Source organism: Petromyzon marinus, chromosome 19, assembly GCF_048934315.1.
Source record: "Petromyzon marinus isolate PM22_M1 ecotype Great Lakes invasive population chromosome 19, UKy_Petmar_22M1.pri1.0, whole genome shotgun sequence".
Taxonomy (NCBI): Eukaryota; Metazoa; Chordata; class Hyperoartia; order Petromyzontiformes; family Petromyzontidae; genus Petromyzon; species Petromyzon marinus.
In genome coordinates, this window is record NC_133685.1 from 717,891 (window position 1) to 736,965 (window position 19,075).

Here is a 19,075-nt window from a genome sequence, read left to right on the forward strand (position 1 = left end):
GGCGCCGTGCCGGGCTCCGGCGCGCTCCGGAACGTGCCTTGAAATGCAAGGCACTGTTTGTGTGGTTTTGAAAGTTTCGACGAACAGACGAATGGAGAACAACAACAACTAAATACGCGAATATTAAATAAGAAAAGGGGGGGGGGGTGGCTTACACGAAAAACACCACACGGGTACAAAGTCTGCGGTATAAATTACGAGTTGTTGATGCTGCGCTCCGGAGAGGGGGTGAACCCCGCGGGGTGGCGTGTCGGCCCCGGTTCACCGGACACAGAAGCCTCTTAAAAACGCACCACCGCGGAGGGATGGCGCCCGCGCGTCCCCTGGGGCCGCGAGCGCCGCCCCCTCCCTCGGTAGTTACACGAGTTATTTACTTTTTAAAAGGCATCGGTGTCTTTAAAAAAAAATCACTCCCGGGATTTATTGTCCGGAAAACCTCGAGGCCGTGCTTGGCCGATGTGAGGACGCTGCCAATACTGCTGCTACACGCACGGCGGGTCGCGGCGGCGGCCGCTGCCGCCTGGAGGAAAATAATGAATGTCGTCACATTGCTTTTTTAAAGACTTTCAGTGGAGACGTAACAACAATAGTAACAATAATAACAATAAAAAAACGCGGACTAAGAAATAAACTTGGTTTAATTGGTCCGAGAACTGTAACACATCAGGACACCACGCACCCAGTTCGTCACTTTGTACATCGCCTTCGGGCGAGCGTCACTGTACCTCCTCGGCATTCCTTTGAGCGCGGCAGCCGCGGCGAGGGCCTCGGCGGGCCGTGGCGTCGAGGGGCCATCGGCTCGGCCAGCCGGCCGACCGAGCGGTCCGGCACGGGGGAAGCGAGGAGCTTCCCGAGGGGACGGAGCGACGCGCCGTGGCCGTCCGACTAAGAGAAATGAAACACGCCACGCCCTCGGGAGGCCGCACCCGGGCGTCGTCGCTGCCGGTTCCCGGCAAATACTTAGAGTCGGACGAAGTGCCGTGAAGTGGACGGTAGGAGTCGTCTCGTTTAAGTGCAGGCCCGTTCGGGGAAGGCGGGGAAGCGGCTTCAGTGTCCGCGGAGCGGCGAGCCGGTCACGCGCCGGGTGGCTCTCTGCCGGCCGCAAGCAGCCGGGCGTGGCGGTGCTCAGAACCGCCGGCGCCCCATCTCTCGAGACCGATCGCTCGCTCGTTCTTCGCGGCCTCGCGCTCCTCTCCGGGGTTTCCCGGCGACGGCGCCGCCCACGCCGGCCGCTCCGTCCCGCTAGCCCCCCCCCCACCCCCGGGTTCCGTGGCTCCGTCAGTCCTCAAACACCTCGAGGAAGAGTGGCGGGAAGAGCTCGGAGGGGCAGGTGACCTTCATGTGCAGGATGCGGCTGGAGTGGCAGGCACCGATGAGGCGCAGGTCGGTGACCTTCATGAGCAGCTTGGGCCAGAAGAAGCGCATGGCGTGCTTGCGGTGGTTGACGTAGTGCTCGAAGGCGAGCAGGTAGGTCTCCTGCATCTTCTCCACCTTGTCCACGCTCACCAGGCCCGGACGGTCTACCGTGTGGGCGGGGGGACACGCGGTGTCGGGGACGCGAGTCAGCGTCGAGCGAGCCGTCCGGATCCCATTGGTGCGGTCGTAGACCACGGATTGGCGCGGGCGCGGCGAGCGGGCGCGGTGCGCGGGTGCGGCGAGCGGACGCGGTGCGCGGGTGCGGCGAGCGTACCGGAGGACATGAGCAGGATGGCCTGCAGCAGCGCCACTTCCGAGTCGTCGAGCTCGAACGCGGCGAGCGAGCGGCCCAGCTCAAAGATGGCGTCCGATACGACGCCCAGGCCGCCGTTCTTGAGCTGCTCGCGCTTCACGGCCACCTCCCCGTTGAGCGTGAGCGTGTCGCTCTCAAACTCGTAGCGCACGGCCGCGCGGAGCGACATGATCTCCATGCAGCAGCCCTTGAGCAGCACGATCTGGTCCTCGCACGGCAGCTGAGACGGCGAGCGGGCATTGCCGGCGGGTCAGCGGGTGGAGGAGTGAATGCACGAATGAATGAGTAGGTGGATGTGGATGAATGAGTTGGTGCTTGGCTGTGTGGCGGAGTGAGTGAACGTGTGGGCGAGCTGGTAAGTGGGTGGGTAGAGGCGTAAGTGGGTGAAAGAGTGAGTGGATGGGTGGAGGAATGAATGGGTGGGTGGAGGAGTGTGACCGAGTGAGCAATCAGGCGAGTGGGTCAGCGAGTGTGTGAGCGAGCGGGTGGGTGGGCGAGCGAGCGGGTGGGTGGGCGAGCGAGCGAGCAAGCGAGCGAGTGGGTGAGCGAGCGGGTGGGTGGGCGAGCGAGCAAGTGGGTGAGTGGGTGAGCGAGCGGGTGGGTGGGCGGGTGAGCGAGTGGGTGAGCGAGCGAGTGGGCGGGCGAGCGAGCAAGTGGGCGGGCGAGCGAGTGGGCGGGCGAGCGAGTGGGCGGGCGAGCGAGTGGGTGGGCGAGTGGGAGGGCGAACGAGCGAGTGGGCGGGCGAGCGAGTGGGTGGGCGAGCGAGTGGGTGGGCGAGCGAGTGGGTGGGCGAGCGGGTGGGTGGGCGAGCGAGCGAGTGGGTGAGTGGGCGAGCGAGCGGGTGGGAGAGCCAGTGGGTGGGTGAGCAGGTGGGTGGGCGGGCGAGTGGGTGAGCGAGCGGGTGGGTAGGCGAGCGAGTGGGTGAGCGAGGGGGTGGGTGAGCGCGTGAGCGAGCAGGTGGGCGAGCGAGTGGCTGAGCGAGCGGGTGGGTGAGGCAGCCCTCACCTCCGTGAACATGGGTAGCTTCTTGGCAAAATCGACCACGCGGGTGATGGCGGGCGTGATGATGCGGGTGAAGTGGCCGAACGCCTGCAGGTCCACCTTGTCTCCATCACGACTCGAGATCACCGAGCCATGGCCGATGTCCTCCGACTGGCACGCACACGCCCAGGCATCGCGCACGATCGGACGCAAGCACACGTACGTGTGCACACAGGAATGCACGCCGACACATGTAAACCCGAGTACAGTACGCACGCATCCGCATGTACACGAACACGCGTAAATGTACACGTGCACACACGTGCGCACGTGTATGCGCACACACGCATGTCGCATGTACGCACGACTCTCATCTATTGCAACTTTAATAGTGCTGTTTGTTGCTGGCCGATTTGCACTTTGGGCTTTTGGGCCCTGTGCTCAGCACCGTGCACGCACACACGCACACATGTACACACGTAAACACGTGCACGCACGCACCATGAACTTGCGGTGCTGCTTCCAGGTGCTGCCCTGCGCGTTGGTGGCACGGTGAGCGTCGGTGACGACGCGGATGAGGTCCCACTCCTCGTCGCTTGGTTCCGGTCGCTCCTTCAGGCTCCGCTGCAGCTCCTCCTGCCGCCGGCGCTCGCGGTTGTCGGCGATGAGACGGCGCTTCGCCTGCCGCTTGCTCTCGTCCAGCACCACTGAGCGGAGGTCAGGGGGCCCGGGGTCAAGGCGGTTGGAGTAGAGGGCCAGGGATGAGGAGACGTAAGGGTCGTTAACGTGGCTCTCCCACGGTGGTTTCGGGTCGCACCGCTGCGTGTTTTGCGACGCCACTTCCGGCGTTTCGATCCACGCGCTGGGAGTTTCTCCAGGAACCGAATTGGAAGCTCTCGGCACGAGCAGCGAAGTACCGGACGCCGCGCCCAACGGCACGCGGCACAACTCGAACACGCAGCGGGCGGCTCGGGTTAGGAGCTCACGGAAATATCGGTTTCCCTGTCACGCTCCCAACATTACTCTCAGATTCGGAGCAGATGTGATCAAGTGCACCCCTCGAGCAGGCGGATCAGAGGTCACTCGTGACGCGTCGCCGACAGCGCGGCCAGGAGAACATTTGCGCAAAAACCACGCGCGAAAAAAGAAAGACGTTGAGATAAACACGGAGAATGGATGAAGAAATGGAAAGACAGCGGGAGGATTTATACAGAGGGAGGAAGCAAATTGGAGAGCAGGGTGCCGCCGAGGGAGCCGTGCCAAGGAGACTGATGGCGGAAGTAGGAGAAGAGGACTTCTCTTCCCACGGGAGGCGGTGAAACCACCACTCTGATCTTCCCATCAACGCAACCGCGACATGAAAGGTCACAGACGCATGCTCTCACCCGGACAGATCGCCCAACAACAACAACCGTAACGACCCCCATGACCGGCATGGCAACGAGGTGGTGACACCTTCGCCCAGCAGCGGCGCGAGCGTCGGTCACGACGGCTCCGAGCCGGGTAGATCTCGCACGCAATGCCGGAGACGGCGTCGTGAGGGCGCTCGGCCAGCGGGTGGCGCCCCGAGGCCGTGGCGAGGGGCGGCGTCGCTCCGCGCCGCCGCTTGACGTCCCGATGGTGTTTCCCCGCGGAGTCGACGCGGGCGCCGCGTGAGCGAGGGAACCCGCGGGCGAGGGTGGACGGCGCGAGCGCCGGCGCACAAACGCTCGCGCACACCGCCAGAACCACGTGCGTGCATCGAGCGAGCACGTGGTTCACTACCGCCACCCCCGCTACTACGGCCACCGCCATCACCGGCATCGCCACCACCGGCACCGCCACCAGCACTGCCATCACCACCGACGCTACCGCCACCACCACCGCTGAGGATTAGGAGATTGAAGCTGCACCAGGGCGAGGGAAGGGGTTAAACTGCAGCTTTGCTAAAATGAATGGAATTTCAAAATTCTGCGTCTGGAAAAATGAAGGGGGGGGGGGTGAGGGGGGATTGAATAGAAAAAAATGCGGTTAAATGGGCCAAAATTGTATTCTAAATCTAGCGGACGTCTGCAGGGCCCATTCCCTTCCTCACTGGGAAAAAATACATTCGCTGTTTGGGTCTGTTTTATATCACTCTGACACTGCTTGGTTAATGGGACTTGAAATACAGTTCCATAAAATGCTTCTTTATGAAACCCTACGGTCAGACTTCCTGCGCAGGGACATTCACAGGTCACCGGCTGGGCGCTCTTTTCAGCCGTCACGTTCGCCCCGCGTCTCAACGTGTGATTCCGTGTTCTTCTGTCGGGGGTTCGGTGGCACCGCCGGACCCTCGGGAGGCATGAGCCGTGCCACCCTGCGACGCGAACCGACGGCGAGCGGCCGCGGTCTGTCTCTTGGCGGCGGGCGGCTCGACGCGTGGGGCCGACGGGGGCCGCGCCGCGCGCCACCACCAACGACGTTAAAAAGGAGAAGCGAAAACCGCGACGACGCCAACCTGCCGGTCACGGAGACCACGGCCGGCACACGGCCCGCTCGAAATCGTCTCGTTCGGCGGATTGTTGCGCGGCTGCCAACGACGACGATGGAACCCCCCCCCCCCCCATTCCCTCCCCCTCCATGCTCCCGCTCCCCCTAGCCGCTCCTCCCAATCCTCCCCGATTGCCAAGCGCTTCCGTGCCCCTCTCACGTCTACGTGGCGACGGGACGCCGCCCTCTGTGCGCGCGCCGCGTCTGCGTGAACCGCTCGACTCGCGCGGCGGCCGAGGGCGCACGCCGCCTCCGGCCAACGCGGCTCCCGCGCCGCCGCTTTCGGATAAAAATACGGAAAAAACGACGGTGCCGCGGCGCCCCCCGGCGCACACGTCGTCACGCGGAGCGACGGGCGACCAATGGCCGCGGCGGGACGGGACAGAGGGGTTCCCTCGGGTGCGCTGGATAATCGTCCCGGAGCTCGCGCAGCAAGAGCCGAGAAGCCCTCCTCATTAGCAACAAATAACACGATGCGTGCGTGCGCGTATAAGTAAACGCAATCACGAAACAAAATTGTCGCACTCAAGATGACACCGACAAGTCGTGACGCACGCTCCGGTGTTGCGTAATAATGTCCACGTGGCACTGACCGCCGAGTGACTCTAATGGAAATGGGCGTGATGGGACCAGCGTCACCTTGACGATCAGGTCAGTGTCGCTGCGGCGATGAGACCGGCGTCGCCAAGACGATGCTGGGAAACACGGCAGCACGAGCGAGGCACGGCACATCCAGTCCACCCCAACAACTTCGGTTACAAAGAACTTGCGGTTACAATTTTTTTGCAGCATTCGTTTTAATAATATAATAATAAAACTGCCTGTATAAGTGTGAACCCAGTGAACTCGCCGTACCGTGCCTACGCAGGGCCCACCGCCCTCCCCTCCCGAGGAGCCGAGGCGATGGAGTTACTGCACTCGCTGTCAAACAACAGCGGTCACATCGGCTACTCGCCTCGCACGATCGAATCTGCAGCTCCAAAAATATTTACGCGATTAACGAAGCAAATATTCCGTAAATTGTTTCCTGAACGCTTCCGAGCAGAAATTTTTTATGAAAATAATAATTTTCACGTTGGTAGTTCTAACTCCGCAAATATTGAATTAATCCGATTCAGCGCAGCGTTTCCCACAGGAGGATCTTGGCGGCTGCGGTGCGACGTTGGCGGGCGCGGCCGCCCGCGAGTCCGTGCCAAGCAGGCCTCACATGACCCGGCTCGCACCGCCGATCGGCGCCAACAACCTCTGCCTCCGCCGCCAAGTCCACCGCCGCCAAGTCCAACCGCCGCCACGCGGCACGGGGGTTGCGGTGATGGCGGTAGAGCCTGGGCAAAGCGGACTGCCGGCGAAGCAAACCACGCAACGGCCCGCACGGCCGCAGGGCGACCTTCGGCTGGGCCCAGACTGGGTGGTGGGTTGCACGGCTGCGTTGCGTGGATGAACGGATGGCGAGCTGCCTGGGGCGAGTGGCTTGGTGTGCGGCTAGGAAGATTGGTTGCTGTGCAGTTGGTAGCTTGGGCGAGTGGCTGAGTAGGTGGCTGGATAGACCGGTGGCTGAAATGATTGACTAGCGGGTGGCTGGGTGAGTGGCTGGGGGTCTGGGTGAGTGGCTGGGTGGATGGATCGCTGGTTGGATGGGTGGAAGCTTGACCGGCTGAGTGAGTGGGTAGATGGTTTGCTGGAGGGTGGCTGAGTGGATCAGTGGCTTGGTGAGTGGGTGGCTTGTTGGATGGGTGACTGGGTCAGTGACTGGCTGGTTGCATTGGTGGCTAGATGAATGGTTGGTTCGTTCGGAGGATGCGTGGCCGAGTGAGTGCGGGGGTGGATGGATGGTTGTTGGATGCGTGGATGGGTGACTGGAGAGATGCCAGGACAGATGAATTGCTGGGTTGGGTGATGGCTGGTTGGGTAATATCATAATGCATGCTATTCGCTGATGTCAAGGCCCAACTCTCAAATTGTAATATTACTCAACACTACATTTCAATGAGCAAAACTGCCCCCGTGCAACTGCAGTGACCCTGGTCTCCCTTGCAAAGGAGAGGATTCATCTGAAAATGAACTCAGCTCGTTAAACAGAGCACATGGACTCTTTTAAAGCAATATCCATTACTTGCATTAACGGTAACGATGATCATGCCGAGCCAATAGGAAACCGAGATGACGCCGCTGACGCCAAGGCAGAGGTCACTGACGACGACGACGACGACGACGACCACCACAGCGGTGATGATGGCCGCCGTGTGACAACGAGGTGGCGAGGACGGGCAAGGTTTCCCCAAGTTGCTGCCGATCTTCATTTAACAGCGGCCTTCGTTGTTTACGTTCATGTTGGGGGTCTGCGGACGAGGCGTCCGCGCGGAAATTTTGGTCGATGATTAAGCCGAGTTCTGGAGTGGCCTCCGCTCCATCAGCCGCCCACGTCTCCCACACGGGCTCCCCACCCCATGCGTAAAAGCGGGGCGCTCGCGGCTACGAGGGCCCCGCCGTCCGAGCCGAATCCGTGCGTCGGGTTGGACGGTGGGGCTCGAGAAGGAGGAGAAATAAAATACAGCGCGACTGAAATCAAAACCGACTCCACCTCGCGAGTCCGCGTCGACTGAGGCCGCGCTCGTAAGCCAGACCGACCGCGAGGATGGCCGCCGTGTCTCGCGCAATATTAATAAAACCTGCTCGCCGCTCATTGAACTTTAGAAAGACGCAAAATACCACGAATCGAGTGGCCAACAACGGGGCCCGGTTTGAGGTGGGGGAGGGGGCCGGCGGTGGAGGGGTGCTAGCCGAGTGGAACGAGCGCACGTTTCGTCCACATTTCTCTCGGTGAGCACGGAGCTCAGGCGACCCGCGACCGCCAGACCCACCCTCCCCACCACCACCCCAACCTCCGCGCTGCCAAAATAGATGCGAAACAAAAGATAATTGAGGCAGACTCGCGGTGCATTCGGGACTTATTAGGGTGGATGTCGGGCGGCTCGAGGAGGCCGGGCTGCCGCGCGGCACGGAGGATAGGGTTTCGGCGGCAGCTGTGCCGAGCGGCCGCAGCTGGTGAGGATCGGCCATCGGGAGAGAGATCGGGGCGACGGGGGGAGCGCGGGGGCGGCGCCGCACTCTCCTCTGCTGCCCCCCGGCCGCTGCTGCTGCCCTCTCACCTGTGCTGCCCTCTCCCACTCCAACCCCCCGCCCCCCGCACCGCCCTCGACGTCGGCCCCTCTGTCGGTCGGGCCGTCCCGCTTTCGCTCCCCCGCGGCACGCCGCGTCACCTGCGCTCTGACCTCTCCCGCCGCCCCCTCTCCTCCACGCTCCCTCTCTCCTGTCTCTCCGTCGCTCTTCACCTCACCCCTGCTACCCCCCCCCCCGCTCCCCTCCACGAGGTCGCACGCAATCTCTCCCGCGTCCCCTCTCGCGATCCCCCGCAGAGCCGGCTCAGCCCGGCTCCCCCCCGCGCCGCGCCCTCCGCCAGGTGCCAATGATTTACGCGCGGGCAGCGGAAGGGAGCTTCGCTTCTCTTTTAGAGAGAAGAGCGGAGAAAACGAGAGAGAGAGAGGGCTGTGGCTCTTTAGTTCTTTATTTTTTTGGTAAAACTCGCATTAATTCGTCCGCGCTGCGGCCGGGGCGCGGAGAGACGAAGCGTAAACGGACGCGGCGAGCGGCGGTCCCCTGGCCTGCACCCTCCGCTCCCTCTGCTCGCTCAAACAAACCGGGGGGGGGCCTCCATTCCCTCTGGGTAAAAGCCACAGGAGGGCGGTGCTGCTGGGGGGGGGGGGGCGGCGAAGTGTGACGGGGGGCTGGAGGTTCGCGGTGGGCGGCATGCAGGAGGTTGTGGGTTCGATCCCGACCCTGCTGTCTCTCTCCCCGTGGTCGCGTGGATTTTTTCTCCTTCGGTTTTCCGTCCACATTTAGAAACGTCCATTAATACTATTGAGATTATTTTGGTGCTATAAATGTCCAAATGATGGGCCACTTTGTTGAGCTGTCATTTCTGGCCAGGTGGCTTCTGAAAGTGAACACCTCAGTGGCCTTTGCCTGGTAGGACGGGGATGGTTTAGTTTATTTGTATGTGTTTGGGTGATTTGTTGTACTGTGCACTACGACCATGTTTTTGGACTGTTTGTTGAAGTAACGCTCATACCCGCCCCAACTGGACATCTATGAAAAAGAGCTCAATAGCTCATTGGATTCTTCCGGCAGTATAAACAAATATTCTGATTATGATTCTGCAGACACCCGGGCCCCCTCTCCTCCTCCCCGCGTGGAGAGCGAGGGGGCGGTGCGGGCGATGCGGCCCTCACGCGTTGATTTGTTGTCGCGTCGCCGTCGGGAGGAGGAGAAACGGGCGGAACGCGTCGAGCGGCGTGGGCGGGCGAGGACGACGACGACGGTGGCAGCGGCACATGAAATATCGGCACAAATTCACCGCGCCGGCCGTGGTTTTGGCGAGTTCTGACCGGCCGCTTGATAAATTTCGGGTTTAATTTGGCCACGTGAGAGGGAGGAATTGATCGTTTGGAAAAAAAAAAACGATATGGGAACATCTGTCATTCGTTAAGGGAAGTCTGAAGGGCACATTACATGCAAGGCTGAATTCATGCATTTCAATCGGTAGCAATAAAAGCTCCCTTCCCTTTCCCGTGCAGCCCATTTGTCTCGCGGGGGAGAGGGAATGCCGGGAGCCGGGGTCATGCCGCGTCCCAGTGACCAGAGCGCGCCGCCACACCAACCCACGCCGCTCGTCACGGCCGTCCCGAGTTCACTCTGCGGCCGCCCCCCACCCCCACCACCCAACCTCAGCAACCACCCCCACCGCCACCCCCAACGCGATTCCCGACGATCGTAACCAGGCGAGAGCTGGAGGGCATTTTCAATCATCGCGCTTAAATCATTACGGGAATGGGATCTCTCTGTAATGCCTCTCTCTCTCTCTCTCACACACAAAGGTCCCCCCCAATCCCCGCATAGCCTCCTATTAAGGCTGGCGTAGCGTACGTCCGGCCACCTTTGTCTCTCCCCGGTGCTGATGCTTACACACGACAGCAGGTACTCATTTCAGGCTTGGTTGACCTTGGGAAGTTCCATTGATTGATTCAGATAATCATCCCTGAATGCCATCCATGGCCAGGAATTGAACCCGGGCAACCAGGTTCGTAGCGCAGTGCACTACCTACCAGGCCATCGAGCGGTAATGGTGCAACCAAAACACTATAAGTGTACCTAGCCAGGCCATGTGACTCGCTGTAGGAGGTCAAAATACAGACCAAGGTGACAGGAGGTCATGGGACGGACCGCGGTTTTACATGTTGACGATCAGTCAACCTGTAACACCACAGTCTGTCAGTCAACCCACACAGAAACAACAACAACAACAACCGCCATTCGCCACTAAGCTTGTGCCAGGCTATGTGCACGTTAAGGCTACGCGAGGTGTCGAACGCCCGCTGGCAGGAGGTTACGGGACAGACCCGGGTGCCACGGGTCGACTGACTGAGATGACTGGCCGATGCACCACCTGTGCCCCCTACTGTGCCAACACAGAAACAGACACACACACAGACAGATACACACGCGCTATCCTATCCCACCCGTCCGCTTTGCCCACCGCCCGTAACACTCACAGTCGGCCGCCATCCCGGCAGCCAAGCACTTGCGGAAGCGGCACTCCTGGCACTGGTTGCGAGTCACCCGGTCCACGGCGCAGCGGCCGCCGAACTTGCAGGCGTACGACGGGTGCAGCTTCTTCTGGATCGTGCGCCGGAAAAACCCCTGGATGGACAGACGGACGGAGAGACACGCCGGAAGTGAATGGCTGGCGACGGCATCACCGATAGCAGCACGGGAGAGGAAGCGATTCTGCCCAGCGCGACGCCGGCGCCACCGAGCTCCCCGCGTCACCTCCCCTCCAACGGCACGCATGGGAACAGAGGCGAGAGTTTTTTCACCCCCTCAATATATTGTTTATCCGATGATTCGAGTAATCGATGACTCAAACCACGGCTCGGCACCGCGGCCCGGTGCCCGCCCACTCCCCCGCCCCGAGCCCGGCGCCGGCGCGTCGGGGACGGCGGCGGCCACCCCCTCCGCCCCCCCCCCCCCGTCCCGAGCCCCGCGAGGCTGCGAGGCCCCGCAGTCAAAATCAATTTGGCCTCAAATTAAATTGAGCACGGGCAGCTCTCGGTGGACCGCGGCCCGGCACGGGGCCGGGGAGCAAGCGGCGCGGTGTCACTCAGCCCGAGCACGCCGGCCTGCGCGCAGGAATGAGCTCCAGGCCGAGCGAGATCTGCAGAAGCTTTTGGCTCAATCGCCGTTGTTGTTTTTTTTGAGAAACAAAGAGCACCTTCATGGGCACCATAATGCAGATGAATGCCTTTCTCAAAAGTGCTGCTCGACCGCGTTACCGAGAAACGCCCGATGCTGTTTAATTTATCCATTTGTGCGGCGGCGGTGGTGAATTACATTTGCCTCTTCCTGTCTATACAACTGTGGGGGGGAGCGAGTGGGTGGGTGAGTTGAGCAGGCAGGCAATTGGGTGAGCGGGTGGGCGAGTGAACGAGAGAGTGAGGGGGCGGACGACCAAGAGGGTGAGCGAGCGTGCGAGCGAACGGGCGAGCGAGCGGGCGAGCCGGCGGCGGGCAGCCTGGACGGCACCTATGGGAATCACCTTGCAGCCCTCACAGGTGATGCAGCGGTAGTGGTAGCCCGTGGCCTTGTCCCCGCACACCACGCACGGCTCATCCTTCTCCAGGTAGCTGGGGATGTAGCCTCCTGCTGGAACGCATGCGCACACACAGACCCCCCCCGGGTGGCCGTTTACAAAGACTGTCGGTGACCAGTGCGATCAGCGAGCGCCTAAAGGGTTGGTGGTCCCGCCAGGGGTTTGCGCCATTTAAGGCCAAGTCGACCTAGGGGAGGGGCTCAGGAGTGGTTCAGACATCCTTTTCCACGTGCACACACGCGCACTTTGACACGCACGGTGCGCATTTGCGCGCGTGCGCTCAATCACGCCGAGTGGCGAGCTGCGTGGGCCGAGTTGGCCCCTCGCGCCCCCCCCCGCCGGACGGCTCGTGACAGCGCTGCGGCCGAGTAACAGAATAAGAGTCCCGCTGGCGCGAGCGTTTGAACGGCACGTCGGCGCTCGCATCCGGAGAGGGGGGTGGGGTTGTATTTTGAGGGGGTGACGGCCGAACCGGTCTGACGCAGCGTGGCGCGATTCCCAGCGCCGCACCACGCTGGCTGTTCCCCCCCTGCGCCCCGGTGGGGGGGGGGGGGGAACGGGGAAGGGGCAGCGTGGGCCGCCGCTGCACGCAGGCACACACAACGCACATTCATAGCGCGCGCGTGCACCGTGCGTTAAACAATGCAGTCAATGACAACCACAACAGTTGGACTTGAATGCCGAGACGACACGAGGCATTTTAGATATCGTTTTGACATTTCTCGCTGTACTGCGTGGGGGTGGCGGGAGGACGTGGGTGGGGGACAAGGGGAGAGGAAACGGGGGGGGGCTGGGGACCGATGGCACGGACCGAGCCGCTGCACGCGGCAGCAGAGATCGCAAATTGGCAACAACCTGAAGAGAAACTGAAAGCCCCCAAAAACATTATCTATTCACGAAATCTACGCCTGACGAAAAACAGCTTTTGAAAGAGCTCCGGGCTGGAAGGGGGCGGCGGAGGGGGGCGGTAGCGGGTGGCGGTGACCCAGCCAGCGCTCGAGGCGCTCGCTGCCAAGCGGGGCAGCCCGTGCCTGCTGCGGGGATCGGCGCAGCTCACGGCTTGGGCGGCCTCCAAGCGCGGCGACTGCCAACCGCGCTCCGCGGAAGCACGGTCTGGGTGCGGACGGGAGTGGGGAGGGGTGCACGGGACGCGGCCAACGCGAGCGGAGCGCCGGCGGCGGAGTCGGCGCGGGAGAACTCGGGTGACCCCGTGCCGAGAGACGGTGCCCTCTGCCGCTCGCGGGCGCCGAACGATTCTCGAGCCGTTACGTCGACGCGTCGTGCCGAGATTTAAAGGCCGCGCGGCGTCGATCGCCGACAGAGCGGCGTGTGACGACGGGAAGCGGTGACGACGTCAGCGACGGCGGTGCCGCGGTGTGACGACGTCAGCGGCGCTAACGTGCCAACGCGAGTCTTGGCTGGCATCCGCCATGCCGGCGCCCCAATAAAAACGCGGAATCCTCAGTGCAACTCTCCGGCATCGAACACACTCCGCTAAAAACACTGTTGTTTTTAGTTTTTCGCGGCATTCGCCGGTCAGGAAATAAAAATTCTGGCACGGGCGCTCGGAATAATTCTGCTTGCCATTCGAGCAGTAATTATTGTTATTACAATTTTAATAATTTTTTTCCCACCCGCCCCACCATGAAAGCGACAAAGGAAACTCAGAAAACTTTGCTGAGGAATGAATTCGGATTCCCCGGCTGCTCCCAGCGGCTGCCCCCCGTGGGGAGACGAGACTCCGGATCCGAGTCGGCCGAGTGGGTGGCCTCGTGGATCAAACCCTGCCGGGTCGCATGGCGACGGACGGGCGGTACCCAATTACGCCAACGGCCCGTGCGGCGAGGCCCAGCTGCGAGCCGTCCCACGGGGACGACACGGAGCGCTCGCCCGCGCGGGGACCGGGGTCACGCCGAGAACCAAACTCGCCCGGGGACGGCAAACAAAGCGGCGCGGTTCTGCTGAAACTTGCACAAACAGACGACATCACGCGGCAATGGCGGGCCGCTCTGGGCCGGCGCGCGGCACGCTCGGACGACCGCCAATTTCGGTGGCTTTCTTTGAAGCGATGCGCGTGGGCGTGCCGTGTTTAAACGCACGCCGCTCGACGGACTCGTGCCGCCGCGCGCCGAGTCGGCGTCGGCGCTGGTGCCGGTGGGACCGCGCTGCGTTCTTCCGGCGGGGTCTGCTGGGAGACGCCCCGCCGAGTCGTCTGTGCCGAGGTTGAGTTGTCCACTAGGAGGCAAAGGGCCTGTGCTGGGCCAACTGGTTTCATCCGTACGGGGAAAAAAACATCTGGAATAACCGGCAAAAACAATCCAGCATGAGCCCTGCCCCAAAAAGGATCCTCGACACTAATTGGGGTTTATTCGATTGTATAAAAGGGAATTTATTATTATCGTCGTAAAGCGCGGCAAGATTGTCTTACCCGCTACACCCAATACCCGCGCTTACAAAAAGTTTTGAAAGCCACTGGCAAAGTGCGAGCGAGGCAGCGCTCGCGCGGACAGCCGCCAACACCTGCCGCTGCGACGCCCCACCCCCGCCGCCCACGGGATCCTCGGGGCCAGCGACCTCCAAGGTCACGTGGAGCTTGGATCCGGGGAGGCCGCCGGGGGCCGCGCTCCGCCGCGAGGCTCGCGGTGCCGCCGACGGCGTGGCACCGAGCGGGGAGAGGTTACGGCAAAGCGGATTCCGGGAAAGCCCACGGCCCGCCGCTGAGAGCTACTAACTTATTCATTCGCTCTGCCAAGCGTGACGTGCGCCGCCCGGCGAGATGGAGTTCAGGGCATCGCTCCCGGCGGGAGAGGCTCCGGCCCGCCCGCCCGCCTGCCGCGGCACCCGGTTACAGAAACCGGTCCCGAAGCTACGCGGTTCGGCAAGGGGGCGCCACGTGCCGCCCTCCCAAAACCGCAACCCTCCCCCACCTCCTCTCGCCTCCCCCCGTGGTCCCCAAACTCGTTTCGCCGCCCGTCGTTTATCCGTCGCCCGTCCGTCAGCCGCGGACGCCCCCGGGGTGATGTGGCTGCTGCCGGTTTAATTACGAGCGGAGTGCCACACCACGGTGAGATATAAATCGATGGCCGTGTTAAAATGCGCGTCACGCCGCGTGTCGTGCACCGTGCCACGCGTGCCAACCGTACCGATTCCAGCGGGAGGCCGCCACGGAGTCTTTGGCCCTTCTGCCGCACCCCAAAAACATTCGACGCGATTTTTGCTTTAATCGGCGCGCGGCGAAATGGATTACGAGCACCACAACGCGGGGAAGCTGACAACGGTTGTGCTATGGATAGATTCACCCCTCCCACACCTCCCTGGCCATAGAAATGTAGAACTGCTACCACGAGCTCCAGGGCTGTAAACGGGAAACGAGGATCACCCGACTGCTTATTTGAGCAGGAAGTCGCTTTGGGAGGCACGGCAAGCACGGTGCCACGACCGGCGGCCCGGGGAGAAGGCCCGGCGGGGGCCGCGGGGGGCCGCGGGGCGGACGCGCGAGCCGTACCTTTCAGCTTCTTGCTGGACTCCCCGCGGCTCGGCGAGCCGGGGCTCTCGCAGCCGCTGCTGCTGCCGGCGAGGAGCGGCGCGGCGAAGGGTGGCAGCCGCTCGTCCGTGGAGGAGCAGGACGACGACGAGGAGGAGGCGAAGGAGGGGCAGCTCGTCGCGCCCCCCCCACCGCCCACCCCGCCGCCCCCCCCGCCCCCCCCCGCCGGCAGGTCGTCGCTCTCGTCGTCGTCGTCGGCCGGGCGCTTCGGGGGGCGCTCGCGCTTGCAGCGGGAGCCGGCGCCCCCCCGTCCCCGGCCCCCCCGGCCGCCGCGTGTCCCGCTCGTGCCTGGAAACGGAGCGGGGGGGGGGGTTATGAAGTGCGACGGCTGGGCCCGGTCGCCAGAGGCCTCGTCGGTCACGGGGTGTTGGATGCCCATACTTCACCTTCGCTTGCCACTACCGCGGACGTCAACACAAAAACATCGCACCCCTCCTGGATTTAATGCTCCTCCTCCTCTTAGACACCGGTATGGACCACCAACATCACCAGGCCGAAGTGCACCACATCACCTTCACAAATGAAAAACACGGACACGGCCACAGCCGTACGAGTGTGGCCGTGCAGCCCACACTATGGACCGTGCAGTAAAACCACTGCGCTCAGCAGACCTCCACGAACTCTCTCTCTGCCGAAGCAGACCTTGACATTGGCATCGAGCACCTGAACAGATGGCCGCCGTACCCAACAGCAGAACTTGCCACCGATGTCACCTGTGGCAGGGAATCAAACTCAGGTGGTCGCGGTGGTTCACGCACTACCGCTACTATTATTATTATCAAAACCATAGCCAGCGGCCGCTCTGTTCTGCCGACAGGAACCCGGGCTGCGGTGAATTCTCTCGTTGTTGTTCCGCAGGAGAGGCTCCTCACCCCCACGCCTGCCGCCCTTCCTCCTCGGGGCCCACATCGTCATCTCTCACGATATTCCCGTCTCAGTAGAGAACTAAGGACACACCGCGTGTCGCACGCGAGGGCTGTGGTGGACGTGGAAACCGCGGCACGGCACGGCCCGCAGGGACGGTTGCCGGCACTGCGCGCCGAGATCCGGGACGCGCGGCCTGCTCGCGGCGACAAGCCTGTGTGTGCTGGCACCCTCACAACCAACGGGATATTGCAGCATGAGTCACATCTTGAGACTCAATGAGATTCATATCTTGAGACTCAAAGAGATTCACATCTTGAAACTCAATAATTCATATCGAGACTCAATGTTTACATCTTGAGACTCAATCATTCATATTGAGACTCAATGTTCACATCTTGAGACTCAATGGATGACCTTGAGACTCAATATTCACATCTTGAGATTCAATGATTCACATCTTGAGACTCAATGTTTACATCTTGAGACTCAATGATTCACATATTGAGACTCAATGAGATTCACATCTTGAGACTCAATGTTCACATCTTGAGACTCAATGGATGACCTTGAGACTCAATATTCACATCTTGAGACTCAATGATTCACATCTTGAGACTCGATTCACATCTTGAGACTCAATGGATGACCTTGAGACTCAATATTCACATCTTGAGACTCAATAATTCACATATTGAGACTCGATTCACATATTGAGACTCAATGAGATTCACATCTTGAGACTCAATGAGATTCACATCTTGAGATTGAATGGTTCACATCTTGAGAATCGATAATTCTGCTAGTTAGTGTTTTATCTCTGGAGAATGTTGTTTAGTTTTGTTATTTTAATAAAATGTCATTGTAATCCACTGCCAATCAATGTTTGGTCGCACCCCAAGACAGAGCAAAACAGCAGCAGCGGTCAGCGCACCGTACGATGCAGCCGGCATCCTTCCATTTATTCCTGGCCACAGCTAACATCAGTGGTGAGCAATATCTCAACCAGGCCTAACCTAGGCCTCTCCCTACCTTCAGCAACATGCACCGACCAACGTGAAGTAAGATTAAGCAACCCCCCATTGGCCGATGCGTGGGGTGGATAATTAGTTTTGATGACGATTAAAATGTGGGGCCCCCACCAATCCGACTTGGCCAGCACAGCCGAGCCGTGACAAGGAAGGCGTCGTTACCACGGCCTGCCAACGCCGACACGGCAGTGGCAGCCGGTGGCAGAACCGGCGTCGAAGCCTCCGCATACGGCACCCACCGCCCTCCCTTCACCGCACGTTAACCATTCGCGAGCGCTCTCCCCCTCCTCCTCCGCTGCCATCCCCCACATCGCCCCCTCCAACCACCGCGTGAACGGCCTCGTGTGGAATCAAACGGCCTTGGCTCCGGTACCGGCGCTCGCCCCGTGCCCTGCAGCTCGGCAAGATCAAGCGGCGGTGCCGTCCCTCGCCGGCAGACGGCGGCGATCGCCCGGGGGTGGCCGGCGCGGCCATCAAGGCTCGGCCCGGCGGGCGACGCGGGCCTTCGATCGGGGTTCGCGCGGGGAACGGCAAACGCGCGCACGCGGACAAATCGCTGGGACGTGACGAGCGTCGCGCGGGTCTAATCGCTTCACCGATGCCCGCGGATCCGCCACGCTCACGCCGAACCGCATCGATTTTTTATTTTACTCTGTCGATGGCGAAGATGAAAATGTAACACTCAAATCAGCGCGGCATCGATCGCCATCGACTGCCTGCTGGGACTCACGAGGCGGAGGGGGAGGGTTCTGTAAACTCCCACTTGGCCGTGTTTGCCGTCACGAGCGCGTGACACCACGGTGTGCTGCCCTCCAATCTCCCGCTTTATTTATATATTAAAATAATTGCCATTGTCGTTGAATAATTGCGTAAATGGGGGTTTGACGGCGTCTCCTCGGTACGGAATTACGCGAGACGGCAGCGATCGCTCCGAGACTGCCGCGTGGCTCTTGTGTGTTTCTGTGGCTTCACGTATCGGGGCTTGGGAGAATTGCGTGTGTAAAGAATGGTTATTTTGAGGATTCTGGAGATTATGATCTTTTAGTTTACGTCCTTTGATATTTTAAGATCTTGTCAAAATACGTCAAAGCCAGCGGAGCCAGCGCTGGAAATTCCACATTCCTATGGTGGCTGTGAATTTCTCCAAAGAACAACCGCTGTTGACGTCCCTGGCGAGCGCCACTCATTTCATGTGACCCGGAGAGACAATGAGCCGAGCCCCAACAAGGATTTGAACTCACCACCTACCCACTGCGTGCCGCTCGCTCCCCCGCTGAGCCACCCACCCCGAGGGTAGGGGGGTAGAGGGGTCTGTGTAGGGGGGGTACGGAGGGTCGCACGCACGCAGGGCCGAGTATTCTGCACACGAGGGACTGGAGGTCTCCGTATAAACGGCCTTGAGGCCTGCGTACGCTAGGCTGCCGCGGCGGGGGGGGAGGAGGGGGTCCCCGCACGACGGGCGACCGTCCGGCTCCCTGCGGGCACGACGCCAGGACGGCCACGGACGCCAGGACGGCCACGGACGCCCGACTCCTCGGGCCCCGCGCTTCGCCGCCCCCCCCAGCATCTCGCTCGCGACGGGGGGGTTTTACGCGTCTGCCAGCGGTCTCGTCCGCGCGGTGCCGCGTGCGAGCTCGCACCGCGCCATCCCGACGGGCGACTCGCGCGCCGCTGCTCGCCCACCGCGCGGCGTCCGTTGCTCAACAAGT

General features: G+C 61.5%; 1 protein-coding gene across 5 annotated transcripts in view; it reads right to left on the reverse strand.

The window, feature by feature from the left end:
* Positions 1 to 620: 620 nt before the first annotated feature.
* LOC116943970 (thyroid hormone receptor beta) overlaps positions 621 to 19,075 on the reverse strand; it is a 125,395-nt gene continuing 106,940 nt past the window's right edge. For 4 of the 5 annotated variants that reach the window (XM_076068031.1, XM_076068030.1, XM_076068032.1 and 1 more), the window contains 7 exons: positions 15,433 to 15,759; positions 11,874 to 11,980; positions 10,831 to 10,978; positions 3,212 to 3,417; positions 2,735 to 2,881; positions 1,691 to 1,949; positions 621 to 1,520 (listed from right to left, as the gene is read on the reverse strand). In XM_076068031.1, the coding sequence (XP_075924146.1) occupies positions 1,279 to 1,520; positions 1,691 to 1,949; positions 2,735 to 2,881; positions 3,212 to 3,417; positions 10,831 to 10,978; positions 11,874 to 11,980; positions 15,433 to 15,759 (1,436 nt within the window). In that variant the 3' untranslated portion in view covers positions 621 to 1,278. The remainder of the gene's footprint in view (positions 1,521 to 1,690; positions 1,950 to 2,734; positions 2,882 to 3,211; positions 3,418 to 10,830; positions 10,979 to 11,873; positions 11,981 to 15,432; positions 15,760 to 19,075) is intronic. The other variant, XM_076068034.1, reaches the window with a different exon arrangement.